Genomic DNA, 24,183 nt, shown 5'->3' with positions numbered 1-24,183 from the left:
ATACCCAAATCTAACTGCCTGTAGCTTAGGCCCTGAAGCAAGGATATGCATATTCTTGGTACCAATTGAAAGGAAACACTTTGAAGTGTGTGGAAATGTGAAAAGAATGTAGGAGAAGATAACACAATAGATCTGGTAAAAGATAATACAAATAAAAAAACAACCGTTCTTTGTATTCTTTGGTACCATCATATTTGAAATGCAAGAGAAAGGCCATAATGTATTATTCCAGCCCAGGTGCAATTTAGATGTTGGCCAATAGATGGCAGCAGCGTATGTGCAACATTTTAGACTGATCCAATGAACCATTGTATTTCTGTAAAAAATTTTGTGTCAAGACTGCCCAAATGTGCCTCATTTGTTTATGAATAACTTTTTATGTTCAAAATTGTGCACTCTCCTCAAAACAATAGCATGGTATTCTTTCACTGTAATAGCTACTGTAAATTGGACAGTGCAGTTAGATAAACAAGAATTTAAGCTTTCTGACAATATCAGATATGTTACTTACAACCTCATGCTAATCACATTAGCCTACATTAGCTCAACCGTCCCGTGCAAGGGACACCGATCCCGAAGAAGTTTTAACACGCGCTGCCTTTTAATTATCTATAGGCTATGTTTCAACCTATACATTTCTAATTATTTTCGAACAAGTTGTATTTTCGAACAAGTTTGAATTGAGGTGTGTTCCGCCTCCTCATGAATTCAAATAGAATTAGTCCATTTCAGCATTGCGGACAATTAATGCTTGAGGCTTTATTGAGCTGGATAAACTTCTCTTTTCCAGTTGAACCCACTGCACTTCACTCATGTTTGCGCAGATGAAGTATGCATTTATTTGCAAGTCTTGCAAGAATTGGAACACTTTCTTGCTGGTGCACGCTTTGCCTTCCTTGTTGTTTTCCTTACACATAATAACTTTGGCCATGTGTGCGTTCCTATCAAAGTAAGTTCATTATTTTTTGTATATCATGTTGTCGTTTCTACTGACGGCACATACAGTATGTACACTACCCTTCAAAAGTTTGGGGTCACTTAGAAATGTCCTCGTTTTTGAAAGAAAAGCATTTTTTTGGTCCATTAAAATAACACCAAATTGATCAGAAATACAGTGGAGACATTGTTAATGTTGTAAATGACTACTGTAGCTGGAAACGGCAGATTTTTTTATGGAATATCTACATAGGCGTACAGAGGCCCATTATCAGCAACCATCTCTCCTGTGTTCCAATGGCACGTTGTGTTAGCCTTTTAAAATGATAAACTTGGATTAGCTAAGTGTTCATTAGAAAACCCTTTTGCAATTATTTTAGCACAGCTGAAAACTATTGTGTTTATTAAAGAAGCAATCAAACTGGCCTTCTTTAGACTTGTTGAGTATCTGGACCATCAGCATTTGTGGGTTCGATTACAGGCTCAAAATGGCCAGAAGCAATGAACTTCCTTCTGAAACTCGTCAGTCTATTCTTGTTCTGAGAAATGAAGGCAATTCCATGTAAGAAATTGCCAAAAAACTGAAGATCTCGTACAACGCTGTGTACTACTCACTTCACAGAACAAAGAGGAGTGTGAGGCCCAGGTGCACAAATGAGCAATAGAACAAGTACATTAGAGTGTCTAGTTTGAGAAACAGACGCCTCATAAGTCCTCAACTGGCAGCTTCATTAAATAGTACCCGCAAAATACCAGTCTCAAAGTACACAGTGAAGAGGCGACTCCGAGATGCTTGTGAAAAGGTTAATGAGTTACCATTTTCTGAATGAACTCAAAAGATAGAAATATCTCTTACATTTGAGCCATCAATCAATCTAATTAATTAATTAATTAAACTTCTACCAGTCTCATTCTGAATGTTGCAAAATCCTTGGATACCTGCACGAACCCTAGCATAAATGATGAATCAGCGATATACAAAGTGGCTTAATGATTTATTTACTAGCTAACTAAATAATCAAAGAATTACACAAACACACAAACAATATAGTTATTGGTTACTAACACAATGCAATTCAAATCCCTAGTGGACTAAACCCGATATGATGGCTTGGTAGACAATGAAAAGGGGTGGGGACAGATAAAGAGCGGGAAAGACAGAATGGACCCACTACATACAGTGGGGGAAAAAAGTATTTAGTCAGCCACCAATTGTGCAAGTTCTCCCACTTAAAAAGATGAGAGAGGCCTGTAATTTTCATCATAGGTACACGTCAGCTATGACAGACAGAATGAGAGAGAAAAAAATCCAGAAAATCACATTGTAGGATTTTTAATGAATTTATTTGCAAATTATGGTGGAAAATAAGTATTTGGTCACCTACAAACAAGCAAGATTTCTGGCTCTCACAGACCTGTAACTTCTTCTTTAAGAGGCTCCTCTGTCCTCCACTCGTTACCTGTATTAATGGCACCTGTTTGAACTTGTTATCAGTATAAAAGACACCTGTCCACAACCTCAAACAGTCACACTCCAAACTCCACTATGGCCAAGACCAAAGAGCTGTCAAAGGACACCAGAAACAAAATTGTAGACCTGCACCAGGCTGGGAAGACTGAATCTGCAATAGGTAAGAAGCTTGGTTTGAAGAAATCAACTGTGGGAGCAATTATTAGGAAATGGAAGACATACAAGACCACTGAAAATCTCCCTCGATCTGGGGCTCCACGCAAGATCTCACCCCGTGGGGAGATCACCCTAAAGTTTCTAAAACTGTTTGAATGGTGTCTGTGAGTATAACAGAACTCATATGGCAGGCCAAAACCTGAGAAGATTCCAAACAGGAAGTGCCCTCTGACCATTTCTTGGCCTTCTTTAGCCTCTTTATTGAAAAAAGAGGATCTCTGCTGTAACGTGACACTTTCTAAGGCTCCCATAGGCTCTCAGAAGGCGCCAGAACGTTGAATGATGACTTTGCAGTCCATGGCTGAAAAACAGTAGCGCATTTGGATAGTGGTCGATCTGAGAACAATGAGACGGGTGCACGTGAAGAGTCCATTTAACATTTTCAGTCTTTGAACGAAAACAACGACTCCCGGTCGGAATATTATCGCTATTTTACGATAAAAATCGCATAAAAAATGATTTTAAACAGCGTTTGACATGCTTCGAAGTACGGTAATGGAATATTTAGACATTTTTTTTGTCACGATACGCGCGTCAACCTTCGTTACCCTTCGGATAGTGTCTTGAACGCACGAACAAAACGCCGCTATTTGGATATAACTATGGATTATTTGGAACCAAACCAACATTTGTTGTTGAAGTAGAAGTCCTGGGAGTGCATTCCGACGAAGAACACCAAAGGTAATCCAATTTTTCTTATAGTAAATCTGAGTTTGGTGAGTACCAAACTTGGTGGGTGTCAAAATAGCTAGCCGAGCTATCTACTCAGAATATTGCAAAATGTGCTTTTACCGAAAAGCTATTTTAAAATCAGACACCGCGATTGCATAAAGGAGTTCTATATCTATAATTCTTAAAATAATTGTTATGTTTTTTGTGAACGTTTATCGTGAGTAATTTAGTAAATTCACCGGAAGTGTTCGGTGGGAATGCTAGTTCTGAACGTCACATGCTAATGTAAAAAGCTGTTTTTTGATATAAATATGAACTTGATTGAACAAAACATGCATGTATTGTATAACATAATGTCCTAGGAGTGTCATCTGATGAAGATCATCAAAGGTTAGTGCTGCATTTAGCTGTGGTTTTGGTTTTTGTGACATTATATGCTAGCTTGAAAAATGGGTGTCTGATTATTTCTGGCTGGGTACTCTCCTGACATAATCTAATGTTTTGTTTTCGTTGTAAAGCCTTTTTAAGCATTTATCTAGTTACAGCTCTATTGTTTGTACATTTACATTTTAGTCATTTAGCAGACGCTCTTATCCACAGCGACTTACAGTAGTGAATGCATACATTTCATACATTTTTTCCCCCCTGTACTGGTCCCCCGTGGGAATCAAACCCACAACCCTGGCGTTGCAAACACCATGCTCTACCAACTGAGCCACACGGGACCAGTTACATCACCAATTAGTAATGAATTCAACAGGATTGTTCTTTAAGTACCCACGGACAACTCCAACTGTTTGGAATACAGAAATATTGTTTAATTATTCAACCTTTTGATGTCACCTTTTTGGCGGGAAGAATCTCCTTGTAACAAAAGGGTTTCTTTCCCCTCAATCCTGCCAAACGCAAAGTTTATACATAGTATTTACGACCGGCCATAAAACTGGTGGGGGAGAAAGAGAGGGGAGGGTGGGGGGGATCTGGTGCCTATGATCCTCACCCAAACAGGGCAAGTCATGACAACACCAATGAGAAGAAGAGACTTGCTTGGGCCAAGAAACACGAGCAATGGACATTAGACCGGTGGAAATATGTATTTTGGTCTGATGAGTCCAAATTTAAGATTTTTGGTTACAACTGCTGTGTCTTTGTGAGATGCAGAGTAGATAAACAGATAATCTCTGCGTGTGTGGTTCCCACCATGAAGCATGGAGGAGGAGGTGTGATGGTTTGGGGTTGCATTGATGGTGACACTGTCTGTGATTTATTTAGAATTCAAGGCACACTTAACCAGCATGGCTACCACAGCATTCTGCAGCGATACGCCATGCCATCTGGTTTGCACTTAGTGGGACTTTCATTTGTTTTTCAACAGGACAATGACTCAAAACATACCTCCAGGCTGTGTAAGGGCTATTTGACCAAGAAGGAGAGTGATGGAGTGCTGCATCAGATGACCTGGCCTCCAAAATCACCCGACCTCAACCCAATTGAGATGGATTGGGATGAGTTGGACTGCAAAGTGAAGAAAAAGCAGCCAACAAGTACTAAACATATGTGGGAACTCCAAGACTTTTGGAAAAGCATTCCTCATGAAGCTGGTTGACAGAATGCCAAGAGTGTGCAAAGCTGTCATTAAGGCAAAGCGTGGCTACTTTGAAGAGATTTGCTTAGCACATTTTTGGTAACTACATGATTCTATATGTGTTATTTCATAGTTTTGATGTCTTCACTATTATTCTACAATTTAGAAAATAGTACAAATAGGGGGAACAAAATGGCGCCGTAGAGAGAACACGGTGTTTCGGCGAGCTCACGCGGTATTCGTAAATTTATATTCTTACATTAATCTCTTAGCTTGAAAAAGTGGTAGAATTGGGTAAATAAGTTACCCTACAATGAGGCTTGGCGACTATTTCTCAAAAATCTCCGACAACATGCCCAACAGAGCTACTAAGAAGTCGACCAAAACCGCCATCCCTGTAGATGTGCAGGGGCTAGCTAGCTAACGTTATGAATCTAACAACATTGCGGATCCAGACACAATGGACCTGGTGATTCAAAGGATGACGGATAACATTACTAAAGTGATCGATGTTAAGATAAGAACGGTCCTGGAAGCAATAGCAGGCCATTCAGCTGAACTACAGAGGGTTGTCAAACGTGTTGATGAAGCGGAAGGAAGAATTGCTACTGTGGAAACTTCAACTACATCCATGGACACTAAGATAAAAGCACTTGAAGAAACAGGTGCGCGAAATGGCGGAGCACATTGACGACTTGGATAATCGAGGACGCAGATGCAATATCCGTGTTGTGGGACTCCCGGAAAATTCTGAAGGGACACGTTCAGTAAAAATGTTTGAGGAATGGATCCCTGGCTACCTACAAATGGACACTAAGGCTGGTCGTGTGAAGCTAGACAGAGCACATCGCTCTCAAGCACCGATACCCGGTCCCAATCAGCGCCCACGACCAGTGGTTATAGAGTTCCACAACTTTACCGACAAGCAGCGGGTCATGGATGCGGCTAGAAACATCGGTTCTGACGGTAGTCAACGTAAAGGTCCAAAGATCTCATTCTTCAATGATTATTCCACAGCGGTTGTACGAAGGCGCAAAGCGTTTGATGAGGTGAAGGCTCGACTCAAGAGAATGAAGATGCACTACGCACTGCTGTACCCGGCCACATTGAAGATTATGGTCAACGGATCGCCTAAAAAAACTCTACACATCTGAAGAGGCTGCTGCGTTTATTGACTCTCTTGGGTAAATAACCTTAAGCTGCACCTCCGCAGCATTGGATAACGTCTTATTTTATTTTGAATCTGATCATGAAACAGTGGTGTAAGTTCTCATGTGCTCCTGTTCAGTAATATTCGTATCGTTATTATTTTTCTTGCTAAAGTAACTGCCGCCGTAGCTCAGACTGAGATATGTGTGAACCGATATTGGTGCCCAGGCTTGGTTTTAGGTGGAAGAGCCTCAATCTTCTTCTATTGATTTTAATTTCCACATATATAAAGGATGAGGCTATTGAGTGGCAATGCGGACTTAAGAGTCTACATTGGAAAGTTGAAATCCCCTGCATGTTAGCTAGTGGGAAAACCCCCTTTTGGATCATTACATGTTTAATTTTTGGGTTTAGTATAGTTCGAGTTCAGGGTTCATATCATTTGTTTACGCTCAGTGAGATAGAGGAGAGTTCAACACATGGAAAAAGGTACCACCCCATTTTTACAGTAGGATTCAGTCTGGATATTGAATGGTCAAAGCGCAATGCCAGGTAACAGACTACGTGTATGTACATGGAACATTAGAGGGAGCCATAACCCCATTAAAAGGAAGAAGGTACTGTCCTTTTTGAAAAAAGAAAATATTGATATTGCCCTGTTACAAGAAACTCATTTGAATGATAAGGAGCATCTGAAATTACAACAAGGGGGGTTTGGTCAAGTGTTTTTCTCATCATTTACATCCAGAAGTAGAGGTGTAGCAATTCTTGTGAAAAAGAACCTACCACTTAAGGTCTTGAAGTGTGTGAAAGATAAATTGGGTCGCTTTGTTATAATTAATGGTACTTTACAAGGGCAGAGCATTTCCATAATGAATATTTACTTCCCCCCTGCCCACCCCCTTGACTTCCTCACTAAGGTATTTCTAGACTTTTCAGAATTAAACTCAGACACTGCAGTGGTTGGAGGAGATTTTAATTGTTTGTTGAACCCCCTTATTGATAAGCTTCCCAGTGGTATAGCCTCACTCTCTCCTCAAGCTAAGTCACTTACAGCTATTTGTGATGATCTGGGGTATGCTGATGTTTGGAGAGCTTTTCATCCCTCCAACAGAGAGTTCACTTTTTTCTCTGCACCTCATGGATGTCAGACTAGAATAGATTACTTTTTTATGCCCAGGACGTCGCTGCAGTCTGTTTTATCCGCTAGGATAGGAAGCATAGTCATATCTGATCATGCAGAGGTGATCCTGGACATAAAACTCAACGGGGCATTCAATCAGTCAAGACATTGGAGGTTGAATACAACCATTCTTAAAGACCATTCATTCACATCATATTTTATTACAGAGTTTAAAGCATTTTTCTCTATGAACTCTCAATCAACAGATAACCCCTCACTCCTTTGGGAAACCTGTAAGGCGTACGCCAGGGGTCTGATTATGTCATACGCAGCCACTAAGAGGCGGAAAAAGCGTGAAAAGCAAAAAACACTAGAGGGTGAATTAGGAACTAAAGAGAAGGATTACATTAAAACTCCCACTCCTGCCCTATTAAAGGAAATATCAGTCATTAGATCAACGTTGGACTCCCTCCTAACACAGGACGCTGAAAAGAAAATGAGATTTGTCAAGCAAAAGCTATATGAACATGGCGATAAGCCAGGAAAGTACTTGGCGTACCTAGCTAAAAAGAGAGCTGACTCACAGTCAATTGCGGCTATCACTGATTCTGATGGCAATCATTTATATGAAAATAAATTGATAAATGACTCATTTAAGAAATTTTATGCAAATCTTTATGCCTCAGAACTGCCAAACCCAAGTTAATGGAGAACTTATTTTCTAAGATTGAGCTCCCTACTATCTCCGAAGAACAGAGGTCTCTCCTTAATGCCCCTATTACTGAGGAAGAGATAATGTCCGCAATTAAGAATTTGCAAAATGGTAAGGCTCCAGGACCGGACGGGTTTTGTAGTGAGTTCTATAAAGAGTTCCATGGCCTGATCCTTGAGCCATTGCGTGATATGTTTAACCACTCATTTTCAAATGACCAGCTCCCCCAAACGCTGCGAGAAGCCAACATATCACTTATTCTCAAAAAGGGAAAATGTCCGGAGTCTTGTTCCTCGTACAGACCAATTTCCCTTCTGAATGTGGATAGAAAATTGCTTTCTAAAATTCTAGCCACAAGATTAGAGGACTCACTGCCACTAATTGTGAAAGGAGACCAAACTGGCTTCATTAAGGGACGTAGGTCATGTAACAATGTCAGACGGCTTCTTAATGTAATTGAAGTCTACCAACGAAGTGCTATGGATGGTCTTGTGCTCTCCCTAGATGCTGAGAAAGCATTTGATCGTGTGGAGTGGTCTTACCTATTCTTTGCTCTAAATAAATTTGGTCTGGGGGACAACTTTATAAAATGGGTGAAAGTTTTGTATGATGATCCTCAGGCTGCTGTCCTTACTAATGGACTATGGTCAAAAAGCTTCTCTATACACAGAGGTACCAGACAGGGCTGTTCTTTGTCCCCCCTCTTATTTGCACTTGTTATGGAACCACTGGCCGAGGCCATCAGGGTAATGCCTGCTATACAGGGGCTGCTCATTGGTGATGTTCACCATAAAATAAGCTTGTATGCTGATGATGTCCTGATATTCATTTCTAATCCCGAGACTTCAATCACATCTCTTATTAATATTATTGAGTTATTTAGCGAATTCTCAGGCTACAAGATTAACCTAACTAAATCAGAGGCTATGCCACTTGGTAACCTTCACTCTGTACCTAATACTTCTCCCCCCTTCCCTTTTAAATGGTCTCCCTCAGGTTTTACGTATCTGGGTATATTTGTAACTCCTAAATTCCAACAAATGTACAAAGCCAATTTTGTTCCCTTGTTCGACACAATAAGACAGGATCTGGAGCGCTGGAACTCTCTTCCGATTTCATGGTTGGGTAGAATATCCCTCTTGAAAATGAACATTTTACCTAGGCTACTTTACCCAATCCAAATGATCCCAGTATTACTCTCCAATAAGGTAATAAAGGATGTAAATGGATGGCTAAGTTCCTTTATATGGAGTAAACGCAAGCCAAGACTTAAGATGGCAATATTGCAGCTGCCAAGTTCTATGGGTGGCTTGGATCTGCCCAATATCAGGTTCTATCAGTGGTGTGCCCACCTATGTTATATTTCAGACTGGATCACAAACGATGACTCCTATTTGGTTAGACATTGAGACTTCTCTTTCAAAATACCCTTTACAGAATCTTTTGTTTTTCACAAGTTTCAAGTCTGTAAAAGATCACTGTAACAACCCCATTACACTCAAAGTATGGAGGTCTGTTCAACGTTTCCTGGGAAGGTCCAAACTAACCTCTGCTCTTACCCCAATTCTTAACAACCCAGATTTTGCCCCAGGGTTGCTGGATGCTGGCTTTAACGTTTGGCTTAATAAGGGCATACGCAGACTAAATGACTTAATTGCGGATAAGATTTTATTGTCATTTGAGCAGATGGCCGAGAAATATCAACTCCCAAAGCAGGACTTTTTCCGTTTCCTACAAGTAAGACATTATATTCTGATGAGCACCAACTTAATTGGCAACCCTGATATGTCTGTCATTGAAAGAATGCTTTTTTCCCCACAAAGGAAAATGTCTGTAAGTCTGTTTTATGATGCTTTAAGGTCCTTTTCCGCTGTCGACACACAGAGGGTGAAACAAGTGTGGGAGAAAGAACTGTCTGTTACTATTGACGAAGAGATGTGGGAGGACATTTGGAAATATGCAAAAACAATATCTATATGTAATCGTACTAGAGCAATTCAATGAAGAATAATACACAGATTGCATATATCCCCAAATCGCAGACATGCTTTTAGCCCCTCTTCCTCCTCTCCTCAGTGTCTTAAATGTAAAACTGATACAGGCACCCTAACACATTGTTTATGGTCATGTACCAAAATACAAAGATATTGGTCTGGTGTTCTGCAAGAAATTGAAAAGATCCTAGGGGTCGATCTAGAATTGGACCCAGTTTCTCTACCGTTAGGTCTCCCTAGTAGGCATGTAACTTCTGTGGGTAAGAGGAGGCTTTACAACATCCTCACCTTCGCAGTGAGGAAAAACATACTTTTACAGTGGATTAGTGATAAGGTTCCCTCTATTAAAGATTGGCATAAGATACTATTTGAATGGGTGCCGCTGGAATATCTGACATGCACATTGCATTCTAAGACAGCTCAGTTCTACAAAGTATGGGAACCTTACCTAAATTACCTAGAACCTGAAGTATCAGCTATTATGCTGCAAGGATTCTCTTAGAATGGTGATCTATGTATTTCAGAATTACACTGTACGTTCCATGTGGGGAACTCAACTTCTTGGTTTAAACTGAGCTTTTTTAAAATATATTTTTTTATTATTATTTTTTAAATTCTTTTTTTTTCTGTTTCTGTTTGTTTAAAATGTATGTATGTATTGAGAGACGCAATGAGGGGGATGGGGTGTGAGAAGCGCTGAGCGGGGAGAGGAAAATGGTGTGTGTGTGCGTGTGTGTGTGTGTGTGTGTGTACGTGCGTGCATACATACGGATATGTGTAAGTGAGTGCTGTTTTTTTTTTGCCTTGTCTATGTTGTTGTATCTCTTAATATGGGTGAAAATTGTGAAACTCCAATAAAAAAACTGTTACAAAAAAAAATAAAAAAATAGTACAAATAAAGAAAACCCTTGAATGAGTAGGTGTTTCCAAACTTTTGACTGGTACTATATGTCATTGAACTGGGCAGTTCTCCCCTTTAACAACTATGATGGCAGATGATTGAGACTGTAATCTCTGTCTGAAGGAAAGCTACCTACAGAGCAGTAAATACCAATGTAAAGTCTAAAGGGGGCCTTAAAATCCTTTGCCTGTCTGCCTGGCTAGTCTCTTTGTAACCAATTACACCAGTAAAACACACTTTCCCTCTTAAAAGTGCCTTTTAAGATAAATGGCAGCACATAGAGAAGAGAGTCCTTTTTTCCCCTCAGCGGAATAATGACTTTAATTACAGTCTACCTCAATGCAATACGCTCTCTGTGCTGCCTGCTCCTTAAATTTAATCTGCGACCCAAATGGCAATGTATTCACAATAGTTCACTACTTTTGACCAGGGCCCATAGGATCCTGTAGAGGGATCGTATTGGGAGTCAGCCCTGTTCCTTAGATTTACCCCTCAGTCGCTTCAAACAGCCCTTTGTTTCTATATTAATAAATTATTCTCAATTACCCTCATATCTCACCCATGGATGAGAAATTAAAAAAAGAAAGATTGAACAGATTGTGTCTGGGCTCTGAGAACTAATAAAGCCAGTTGGATAACTAAATAACACAGAGATCAATCTACAGAACTGAGTTGTACAACTTCCTTGTCACAATACTAGTATCACAATAATATGATACTCGATTGAAGGAAGGAAAACAGGAAGCACACTCAACTCTTTGAAAACCTGCTTCATGTAAATATTTTGTGTGTAATAGCTTTGAATATATACAAATGGGACTCTGGGTTACACGTATTGTTGTTTGTGTCTTTGTTTCCAACATTAGGAACGTTTTCCTCAATACATGAAGTCTGCTTCATGCTTTGTTTCCTTGCCATGACTATCATGATACTTCACAATACTTCATAGTATCACGATACTTCACAATAGTTCTGAGTATCACAATAATGGTATCATGACAACCCTAATGTTGTTTGTTAGGGAGGGACGGATCTGTTGTTACCTTGCATTCTGTGCACCTCTTCGTTAGCAGACGCTGGCCCTCTGACAAAGTCTGGGCCATGTAGGTGCATTTTGCTGTGGGGACAAAGGAAAAGTACATTATCATTAGTGATATGTGAGTGTATATTCTGGTATGTCATGACTCTCCTGGAGGGGGGGGGGGGGGGGGCTGGGCCAGTTTTGACACCTTAACACTCTGTCCTAAATTAGGCAGCAGAGGAATCTCCCTCTTGCTCTTCAGTATTGGTGAAGGAATGTCCCTTTGTCTACAGAAGACTTTTGCCACCAAAACTATAACGTCCAAAAATATATTAAGATGGGAATGTTAAGAATGGTCAGTGGGGATCTAAAGAATAATCATGTCACATTGTTTATTATTTTGTGATGTCATTAAGAATGGTATCAAGAAAATACTGTCACTCGGAAAGTGTACACATTCTATCTGTTAAGTTTACATCCAAATGTTGTATAAAATCTATGATTAAGGATGAAATATTTTTGTTAAGATATGAACATGATTTTAGTTTTCTAATGAGGTCATTGTTTTTCATATAACCTATGCACAGTGACTAGACATGCCCCGAATTAGGTCAGAGACCTTGTCAGCGTGATGGAACCATCTTTTCAACCAGAGTGCTTAAAAGGACTGGCTAAGAATTAACATATCAGACTAAAACATTGCAGGATTGCTACTGGCGTGTAAAGTGGTCGGGAGCTGAACCCTGAATAATTAATTTACACCAGTAAAGTGTGGAGTGTTAGCTACATGTTGGAAATGGTTAGAACTTAGTCTCAACACGAGGTGAAGATAACCTCACCTACCAGACCAGAAACAATGCCAGTCTGCAGCTGCGCGTGTAAAGTGATTTGGAACTTTGACCATCTACCCGAAGAAAGAAGGAGAATATCCCATCTCAGTCAAGCATCTGAGTATCTGCTCTGAAAACACTTCACAACAAGCCAGGACAACTAAGAAGAAGGACATTGTGACCTCTGGTGGACAACCAGGTCCTTACACCCATCGACCCTTTCCCATAAAAGGATTGATTGGTTTCAACAGAGACATACGACGAACAAAGACATCCACACGTAAATACATACATTACTTCTTATCCCAAAATGGGCAGTGGTTTGTGTGCAAAGTAAATGGTTACTGTGAGCATCGTTTCAAAATGTACGATAAGTATTCCCTTTGTCCCTGTCTCTCTCTCTTAACCCCTCTCCATCTAACCTCAAGCCGTCATATCTTGTCAGTCAACAAGGGATGTTTGTCTCATGTGAGTGTGTATGTGTATTCTGTGTTATTATTTAGTTGGTTAGTAAATAAATAATTAAACCAATTTTTGTTGTACTGAATAATCAGCAAAGGTGGAGGTTCTTGCAGATCCAAGAGTGTCACGACTGTTCAGAATGAGAACTGATGTGGGTAATGATTAATAAGTTACTGTTGTCGATATATTTATATCTTCTAGAGTTTAATTTGGGAGATGGTAACTCGTTAAACAACTTCTTCCATTGTGCTCCAAATTCCTAATGCGTTAATTGTTAGATGATTAATTTAATCGGGTAAAAATGAAACATAGCTAGTGGATTGAATAAATAACAGTCATCACATTAATGAAAGTAACGTCACAACATATTGGAGCCCCCGTGCAAGGAATCTAAGACAAAAGTAGGACTTGCTGTTGAATTCAGTCAATATGAATTGTGTATCAGATTACGTTATACACCATCAGAGCCGTAGCAGGATTAGTTGTTGGGTATGCGTTTTTCCATTTGAACAAGATTCTAGAAATATTCCCCTCCGGTCTTGTATACTGAGTAAGGATCAGTGTAGGTTGAATTATGGTAATACATTTCCAGGGTTAGGACATATGGGCCAGCCTATGACGGAAATATAAGAATATATATTTGTTTGACCAAAGCAAAATTATCTCTGTCTCTCGCGTTTCAGGAGCTTGAGTAGACCACAGCAAGTGTTTATTTATGTTACCACGTGTTCCGGTAACATCACTAGAAAAAACACCTATTGAGCTGAACACGAGACGTCGTTAGTAAACCCTGTTCCCGAATTGAAAGGGACCTGTTGTGCTTGAAAGTAACATACTTGTGGACAATGGCTAGTTCTGCATTTGATGCTAAGCTAACAAAGAAAGAGCAGTCATTCTCCTTTGTTCATTGCAAAATCCCACCTTCACAGGATTCCCATGTGATTTCAGCTTTCAGGGCGACACCCTGTGTCTTGGGCGATGGAAGTCTCGCCTCTGCTGAAATCCCTTGTGCGTTCAGCTTTCAGGGGCAAGTGGCCCCTTGTGGTAAAAAAATTATTATTCAACAACGTCAGGGCAAAACATCTTCTCACAATAGTTAAAACTGGTTGCACTTATGATATCCAGCCAATCTCAACTGATTCGATATTGTTGTCTCATTTAATTTAACAAGGAAGTTCATTTACCAAACATACATTTTACCAGGTTGATCATTTAGATGAGGACCATTAATTTGTTCCAACCAATGAGACATTTTAAATGTTTCCACATTAACATAGATAAAGCAATGCTTTCAGGTTAATTAAAGTGTAATACCCAGATAGCCTATACAGGTATGATTCATCATTAACATTGATTCATCAATTAAATTTGCTTTTGCAAGTTCATTGAAGCCTCATTCCCACAGTACTGATCCAGTATTGATGGAAGTCCTGCCTTCGCGGGAATCCTGTGTGTTTTCAGCTTTCATGGGTAATGGACCCCTTGTGGTGAAGAATTGCCATATTTGTTTTGAAAAAAAAAGCCATTGTGAGGCCCAATGTCTTCTCACATTTGTTACAACTGGTTACACTTTAATAATATCCAACCAATCTCAACATTATTGTCTTATTCGATTTAACAAGGAAGTTAAATTGCCAAACAAACGTTTTACGAGGTTGATCATTTGGTTCCATCCAATGAGACGTATTAAATGTGTCAATCTTAACCTAGATACATCGATGCTTTCAGGTTAATTAAAGTTGAGGAAGGTTACTGGAATTTTGTAACCCTATCTAATATACTAATTAGGAAGGAATATGTGACGTTCAGATGATATTTATTGTTCAGATGATTCACTGTCTTTCCATGGTAATTCACAGATTGCAAAGGGTACTGAAAGACTTTAGAGGTGGCTACAAAAAAGTTTGAGGTTCAAATGTCCTACATTTTTTATTCTGTGAAGGAAAAAAAAGGCAAATGTGAGTGTAGTTGGGGGGGAAATAAACATCCCATTAAGAATGCAAGAGATGAAACATTTCTGCATATCCCTTAAATGGCTTAGGTAGTCTCCTCACAATATTTATATTACTGGTAGTCAATCTGAATGCAGGTTAAGCATGAACAAATTTCCAGCTGTTGGTTATCCTAACTGTGGCTGGAGTCTGATAGGATTACACATCACTTTGCAAACCAGTATGTGACTTGCAGGTATGGTTGCAAAATAATTGTACATTTACCAGGTATTCCAGAAATCCCAGGCGGAAAGTTCCTGGAATTGGGAGTGAATAAGCAGGAATTCTGGGAAATTTGGGAAAGCTTCCAACATTTTTCTACCCTACTGGCATGTTCGATGTGTAAATCATTAGGTTCAGGCAACTGTATTAGGGTAAAATTAGGCCTCAAAATAAGGCCCTCATGAGACACAGTGCATTCGGAAAGTATTCAGACCACTTGACTTGTTTCACGTTTTGTTACGTTACAGCCTTATTCTAAAATTGATTGACTATTTTTTCCCCTCAATGTACACACAATACCCCATAATGACGAAGCAAAAACAGGTTTTTAAAATGTTATGCAAGTTGTCATTTAAAAAAACACGGAAATATGAAATATACATAAGTATTCAGACCCTTTACTCAGTACTTGGTTGAATCACCTTTAGCAGCGATTACAGCCTCGAGTCTTCTTGGGTATGATGCTACAAGCTTGGCAATCCTGTATTTGGAGTTTATCCTATTCTTCTCTGCAGATCCTCTCAAGCTCTGTCAGGTTGGATGGGGAGCGTCGCTGCACAGCTATTTTCAGGTCTCTCCAGAGATGTTCAATCAGGTTCAAGTCCAGGCTCTGGCTGGGCCACTCAAGGACATACAGAGACTCGTCCCAAACCCATTCCTGCGTTGTCTTGGCTGTGTGCTTTGGGTCGTTGTCCTGTTGGAAAGTGAACCTTCATCCCAGTCTGAGGTTCTGAGCGCTCTGGAGCAGGATCTCTCTGTACTTTGCACCGTTCATCTTTCCCTCAATCCCAACTAGTCTCCCAGTTCCTGCTGCTGAAAAACATCCCCACAGCATGATGCTGCCACCACCATGCTTCACAGTGGGGATGGTGCCAGGTTTCCTCCAGACGTGACACTTGGCATTCAGGCCAAAGAGTTCAATCTTGGTTCATGAGACCAGATAAGCTTGTTTCTCATGGTCTGAGAGTCTTTTAGGTGCATTTTGGCAAGCTCCAAGTGGGCTATCATGTGCCTTTTACTGAGGAGTGTCTTCTGTCTGGCCATTCTACCATTAAGGCCTGATTGGTGGAGTGCTGCAGAGATGGTTGTCCTTCTGGAAGGTTCTCCCATTTCCACAGAGGTACTGTGGAACTCTGTCAGAGTGATCATCGGGTTCTTGGTCACCTCCATGATCAAGGCCCTTCTCTCCTGATTGCTCAGTTTGGCTGGGCGGCCAGCTCTAGGAAGAGTCTTGGTGGTTTCAAACTTCTTCCATTTAAGAATGATGGAGGCCACTGTGTTCTTGGGGACCTTCAATGCTGCAGACATTTTTTGGTACCCTTCCCCAGATCTGTGGCTCGACACAATCCTGTCTCAGAGCTCTACGGACAATTCCTTCGACCTCATGGCTTGGTTTTCGCTCTGACATGCACTGTCAACTGTGAGGCATTATATAGAAAGGTGTATGCCTTTCCAAATCATATCCAATCAATTGAATTTCCAAGAGGTGGACTCCAATTAATTTGTAGAAACATCTCAATGATGATCAATGGAAACAGCATGCACCTGAGCTCAATTTCGAGTCTCATCGCAAAGGGTACCAAAATATGTAACGTAACAAAATGTGGAAAAATGGAAGGGGTCTGAATACTTTCTGAATGCCCTGTTGATTGATTATTGATTATTGTCATAGAGTTTAATTGTAATGGTAGCATTCACGTAGGAACTCACTTGGTGAAGGCCACAGGACTGAAAATGAATGTATACTACAACCATGTCTCTGTCACTAACAAATAGATTATAACTCTACAATAACTCTACAATTTACTCAAAGGCAAGGCACACCTGGAAATTATATTGGAGGTGTGGCTTAGTGGGGGCGAGATTTTCAGTTGGCTGTTTTAGGCCACCATCAGAGGAAGTGTTGACCAGTTTATGTGGCCTTTGTTAGAGGTATGTTTCTCCCACTTTCAAGGAACACATGGTTTTGTCATGTTGGTGGTTCCCTATAAAGGCCAAATGTACCTTTTCTAAAAGCCAGCTTTTGGAAGAAAGGTACTATCTGATGTATGAACTGGGGTACAATTATGTGTAGTGCCATCAGAAAGTATTCATACCGCTTGAGTTTTCCACATTGTGCTGTTTTACAGCCTGAATTTAAAATTGATTAAACTGAGATTTTGTGTCACTGGCCACCAGTATGTCAAAATATAATTATGTAAAAAATAAATCAGAAGTAAGAATGTGCTTAACAAGTCACATAATAAGTTCCATGGATTCACTCTGTGTGCAATAATAACATGCAATTATCTGCAAGGTCTCTCAGTCGAGTAGTGAATTTCAATCACAAAAACAAGGAGTGTTTTCCAATTTCTCACTATTTATTTATTTATTATTTTTGTAATTAAAAAAAAGTGAACCTTTATTTAACTAGGCAAGCCAGTTTAGAACAAATTCTTATTTATAATGACGGCCTACACTGGCCAAATCCAGACAACACTGGGCCAATTGTGCGCCACCCTATGGGACTCCTAATCACAGCCGGTTGTGATATAGCCTGGATTTGAACTAGGATGTCTGTAGAGTCTTAGTACGCTGCGCCACTCGGGAGCCCAAAGAAAGGCACCTATGGGGTAGATGGTTAGAAATAAAAATAACAGACACTAAATATATCCCTTTAAGCATGGTGAATTTATTAATTACACTGTGGATGGTGCAATTAATAACTCCTTGGGCTTAATCAGCCACTCCTTGGGCTACAATACCTATTTTGCCAATTGGCCTGGACACTTTCTACTGCCGACATGGAGCCCCGCCGATTCCATCACGACTGAACTACCGACGTAATCTGCACAAGGGTTTTTTTTCAACTGGCTCCTCCGTCGCGACATCCCCTGAATATCCATCTGCTAGCCTGCTAGCTGTCTAGAGCATATCGGACTGTTAGCTGAAGAGGCCCTTCGGACAAATTCTTTGGCCACTATACCTATTTTGACAACTGGCCTGGACCCTTTTACCACATGGAGCCCTGCTGATCCATCACGACTAGTCTGCCGACATAACAGCATGAGGGGGCTACAACAGACGTCTTCCGTTGCGACGTCCCTCTAAGGCCCATCTGCTAGCTTGCTAGCATCAGCCCGCTAGCTGTCTGAATCGGCGCGTCTCCGGCCCGCCGAGCTACTCACTGGACCCCTATGATCACTCGGCTACGCATGCCTCTCCCTAATGTCAATATGCCTAGTCCATTGCTGTTTTGGTGAGTGATTATTGCCTTATTTCAATGTAGAGCCTCTAGACCTTCTCAATACGCCTTAGCTAACCCTTTAGCTCCGCCTCCAACACATGCGGTGACCTCAACTGGTTTAAATTATGTTTCTAGAGACAATATCTCGCTCATCGTCACGCAATGCATAGGTTTACCTCCACTATATTCACATCCTACCATACATTTGTCGGTACATTACGTCTTGAATGTATTCTACCGTGCCCAGAAACCTGCTCCTTTTACTCTCTGTTCCGAATGTACTAGACAACCAGTTATTTAGCCGTACCCTTATCCTTCTCCTCCTCTGGTGATGTAGAGGTTAATCCAGGCCGAGTGCCTAGCTCCACTCCCAATACCCAGGTGCTCTCAATTGTTGACTTCTGTAACCATAAAAGCCTTGGTTTCATGCATGTTAACCTGTCTGGGCTAGGGGGCAGTATTTTCACAGCCGGATGAAAAACGTACCCAATAGGCGGGACGAATTCGTCCCACCTACGTAACAGCCACTGCTATCCTGTGGCGCGATTTTCAAAACCTTAAAAATCCTATTACTTCAATTTCTCAAACATATGACTATTTTACAGCCATTTAAAGACAAGACTCTCGTTAATCTAACCACACTGTCCGATTTCAAAAAGGCTTTACAACGAAAGCAAAACATTAGATTATGTCAGCAGAGTACCAAGCCAGAAATAATCAGACACCCATTTTTCAAGCCAGCATATAATGTCACCAAAACCCAGAAGACAGCTAAATGCAGCACTCACCTTTGATGATCTTCATCAGATGACAACCCTAGGACATTATGTTATACAATACATGCATGTTTTGTTCAATCAAGTTCATATTTATATCAAAAAACAGCTTTTTACATTAGCATGTGACGTTCAGAACTAGCATACCCCCCGCAAACTTCCGGGGAATTCGCTAACATTTTACTAAATTACTCACGATAAACGTTCACAAAAAGCATAACAATTATTTTAAGAATTATAGATACAGACCTCCTCTATGCACTCGATATGTCCGATTTTAAAATAGCTTTTTGGTGAAAGCACATTTTGCAATATTCTAAGTACATAGCCCAGGCATCACGGGCTCGCTATTTAGACACCCGGCAAGTTTAGCACTCACCATAATCATATTTACTATTATAAAATGTCATTACCTTTTGTTGTCTTCGTCAGAATACACACCCAGGACTGCTACTTCAATAACAAATGTTGGTTTGGTCCAAAATAATCCATCGTTATATCCGAATAGCGGCGTTTTGTTCGTGCGTTCCAGACACTATCCGAAATAGTAAAGAAGTGTCACGCGCATGGCGCAATTCGTGACAATAAAATTCTAAGTATTCCATTACCGTACTTCGAAGCATGTCAACCGCTGTTTAAAATCAATTTTTACGACATTTTTCTCGTAGAAAAGCGATAATATTCCGACAGGGAATCTCCTTTTCGGCAAACAGAGGAAAAAATCCCAAAGGCGGGGGCGGTCGGGGTCACGCGCATAAACTAGTGTCTCTTGTTCGGCCATCTTGAGAAAGACGATAATGTGTTTCAGCCTGGGGCTGGAATGACGACATTCTGTTTTTTCCCGGGCTCTGAGCGCCTATGGACGACGTGGGAAGTGTCACGTTAGAGCAGAGATCCTTAGTAAATGATAGAGATGGAAAAGAAGTTCAACAAATGGTCAGACAGGCCACTTCCTGTAAAGGAATCTCTCAGGTTTTGACCTGCCATTTGAGTTCTGTTATACTCACAGACACCATTCAAACAGTTTTAGAAAATTTAGGGTGTTTTCTATCCATATGTAATGCATATCTAGTTCGAGGAGTGGTAACCAGATTAAATCGGGTATGTTTTTTATCCAGCCGTGTCAATGCTGCCCCCTAGCCCTAACAGGTTAAACAGGTTACTACTCTGGCCCAGAAACTTGAATATGCATATTATTAGTGGATTTGGATAGAAAACACTCTGAAGTTTCTAAAACTGTTTGAATGGTGTCTGTGAGTATAACAGAACTCATATGGCAGGCAAAAACCTGAGAAAAAGTCAACCAGGAAGTGGAGGATCTGAGAATTGGAGTTCTTTCTAGTCCCTTTCGAAACTACAGTATCTGTGGGGTTACGTTGCACTTCCTAAGGTTTCCATTGGCTGTCAACAGCCTTCAGAAAGTTGTTTGAGCATTCTCCTGTCACTGGGCAGATAATATGAGCTTAGGTACTGAGTGGGCTGCCTGGCAACAAAGGGATTGGATATGCTTGATCCCGCGAGCGCGCTGTTCCTTCTTTTTCTCCGTGAATGAATATGCTATCGTCCGGTTGGAATATTATCGACATTTTACGTTAAAAATACCATGAAGATTGATTTTAAACAGTGTTTGACAAGTACGGTAATGGAACATTTTGACTTTTCGTCTCTGGTACCGCGCTCGCGCGTTATGCCTTTGGCTAGTGCTCTGAACGCACGAACAAAACAGAGGTATTTGGACATAAATATGGATTATTTCGAACAAAAACAACATTTCTTGTGGAAGTAGCAGTCCTGGGAGTGCATTCTGATGAAGATCAGCAAAGGTAACAGAATATTTCTAATACTAATTCTGAGTTTAGGTGGGCCCGAACTTGGCGGGTGTCTGTATTGTTATATATTTTGTCAATGTTTATGATGAGTATTTTTGTAAATTGGTGTGCACATTCACCGGATGTTTTGGTGGGAATACATTTTCTGAACATCACGCGCCAATGTAAAATGCTGTTTTTGGATATAAATATGAACTTTATCGGACAAAACATACATGTATTGTGTAACATAATGTCCTAGGAGTGTCATCTGATGAAGATCGTCAAAGGTTAGTGCTTCATTTAGCTGTGTTTTGGGTTTTATTGACACATGTCCTTGCTTGGAAAATGGCTGTGTGATTATTTTTGTCTATGTACTCTCCTAACATAATATAATGTTTTGCTTTCGCTGTAAAGCCTTTTTGAAATCGGATAATGTGGTTACATCAAGGAGAAGTGTATCTTTAAAATGGTGTAAAATAGTTGTATGTTTGAGAAAGTTGAATTATGACATTTTGTTGTTTTTGAATTTGCCGCCCTGACATTTCACGCTAGCGTCCCACGTAGCCCATAGAAGTTAACATTAGAAGCCTCCTCCTGAAGTTTGTTTTATTCACTGCTTCAGCATACTCTGCCAACCCAGATGTCCTAGCTATGTCTGAATCCTGGCTTAGGAAGACCACCAAAAACCCTGAAATTTCCATCCTAACTATAACATTTTCCGACAAGATAGAACTGCCAAAGTGGGAAGAGTTGCAATCTACTGCAGAGATAGCCTGCAGAGTTCTGTCTTACTATCCAGGTTTGTGCCCAACAATTTGATCTTCTACTTTTAAAAATCCACCTTTCCAGAAACAAGTTTCTCACCGCTGCCGCTTGCTATAGACCACCTTCTGCCCCCAGCTGTGCCCTAGACACCATATGTGAATTGATTGCCTCCCATCTATCTTCAGAGTTCGTAATGTTAGGTGACCTAAAATAGTAAATGCTTTTCACCCCGGCCATCCTACAATCTAAGCTAGATGCCCTCAATCTCACACAAATGATCAAGGAACCCTCATAGATATCATCCTAACCAACCTGCCCTCCAAATACAACTCCGCTGTCTTCAACCAGGATCTCAGCGATCACTGCCTCATTGCCTGCGTCCATAATGGGTCTGCGGTCAAACGACCACCCCTCATCACTGTCAAACGCTCACTAAAACACTTCAGCGAGCAGGCCTTTCTAATCGACCTGGCCCGGGTATCCTGGAAGGATATTGACCTCATTCCGTCAATAGAGGATGCCTGGTTATTCTTTAACTTGTTATGGATAGGGGGCAGTATTTTCACGGCCGGATAAAAAACGTACCCGATTTAATCTGGTTATTACTCCTGCCCAGAAACTAGAATATGCATATAATTATTAGCTTTGGATAGAAAACACTCCAACGTTTCTAAAACTGTTTGAATGGTGTCTGTGAGTATAACAGAACTCAAATGGCAGGCCAAAACCTGAGAAGATTCTGTACAGGAAGTACCCTGTCTGACCATTTCTTGGCCTTCTTTGCCATCTCTATCCAAACCTGAGGATCTCTGCTGTAACGTGACATTTTCTAACGCTCCCATAGGCTCTCAGAAGGCGCCAGAACGTTGAATGATGACTTTGCTGTCTCTGGCTGAAAAACAGTAGCGCATTTGGTAAGTGGTCGATCTGAGAACAATGAGACTGGCGCGCGCGCGTGCACGAGACGACTCCATGTTTACATTTTCAGTCTTTGAACGAAAACAACGACTCCCGGTCAGAATATTATCGCTTTTTTACGAGAAAAATCGCATAAAAATTGATTTTAAACAGTGTTTGACATGCTTCGAAGTACGGTAATGGAATATTTTGAAATTTTTTCTCACGATACGCGCCGGGCGCTTCACCCTTCGTTACCCTTCGGATAGTGTCTTGAACGCACAACAAAACGCCGCTATTTGGATATAACTATGGATTATTTGGAACCAAAACAACATTGGGTGATGAAGTAGAAGTCCTGGGAGTGCATTCTGATGAAGAACAGCAAAGGTAATCCAATTTTTCTTATAGTAAATCTGAGTTTGGTGAGTACCAAACTTGGTGGGTGTCAAAATAGCTAGCCATGATGGCCGGGCTATCTACTCAGAATATTGCAAAATGTGCTTTCACCTAAAAGCTATTTTAAAATCGGACACCGCGATTGCATAAAGGAGTTCTGTATCTATAATTCTTTAAATAATTGTTATGCTTTTTGTGAACGTTTATCGTGAGTAATTTAGTAAATTCACCGGAAGTGTTCGGTGGGAATGCTAGTTCTGAACGTCACATGCTAATGTAAAAAGCTGGTTTTTGATATAAATATGAACTTGATTGAACAAAACATGCATGTATTGTATAACATAATGTCCTAGGAGTGTCATCTGATGAAGATCATCAAAGGTTAGTGCTGCATTTAGCTGTGGTTTTGTTTTTTGTGACATTATATGCTAGCTTGAAAAATGGGTGTCTGATTATTTCTGGCTGGGCACTCTGCTGACATAATCTAATGTTTTGCTTTCGCTGTAAAGCCTTTTTGAAATCGGACAGTGTGGTTAGATAAAGGAGAGTTGTCTTTAAAATGGTGTAAAATAGTCATATGTTTGAAAAATTGAAGTTTTCGGATTTTCGAGGAGTTTGTATTTCGCGCCATGCCCATCATTGGATATTGGAGCAGGTGTTCCGCTAGCGGAACGTCTAGATGTAAGAGGTTAAAAGTCCTTCCTCACTATTTTAAAAAGGCAATCCCCATTCAAAAAATGTATATCGAGGAACAGATATAGCCCTTGGTTCACTCCAGACCTGACTGCCCTTGACCAGCACAAAAACATTCTGTGGTGTACAGCATTAGCATCGAACAGCTGGTGCACAAAATCTAAGGAAGTCTCTAGATTTTGCTCGCCTGAAGTAGAGTATACTGTGATAAATTGCAGGCCACACTACTTGCCTAGATAGTTTTAAGCTATACTTTTCATGACTGTTTATTTACCACCACAGACAGATGCTGGCACTAAGACCGCACTCAGTCAGCTGTATAAGGAAATAA

The 24,183-nt window shown here is 40.5% G+C and overlaps 1 protein-coding gene across 1 annotated transcript in view; it reads right to left on the bottom strand.

Annotated features, from left to right (window-relative positions):
* Positions 1-24,183, bottom strand: part of LOC106587057 (protein kinase C-binding protein NELL1) — a 493,867-nt gene that overhangs the window by 305,170 nt on the left and 164,514 nt on the right. The window contains exon 10 of the mRNA XM_014174942.2: positions 11,803-11,876. Within this exon, the coding sequence (XP_014030417.2) occupies positions 11,803-11,876 (74 nt within the window). The remainder of the gene's footprint in view (positions 1-11,802; positions 11,877-24,183) is intronic.

The sequence above is a fragment of the Salmo salar genome, chromosome ssa26, assembly GCF_905237065.1.
Source record: "Salmo salar chromosome ssa26, Ssal_v3.1, whole genome shotgun sequence".
NCBI classification, from domain to species: domain Eukaryota; kingdom Metazoa; phylum Chordata; class Actinopteri; order Salmoniformes; family Salmonidae; genus Salmo; species Salmo salar.
Note: the sequence above shows the minus strand (reverse complement) of the source record. Positions and strands in the feature narration are given on the sequence as shown.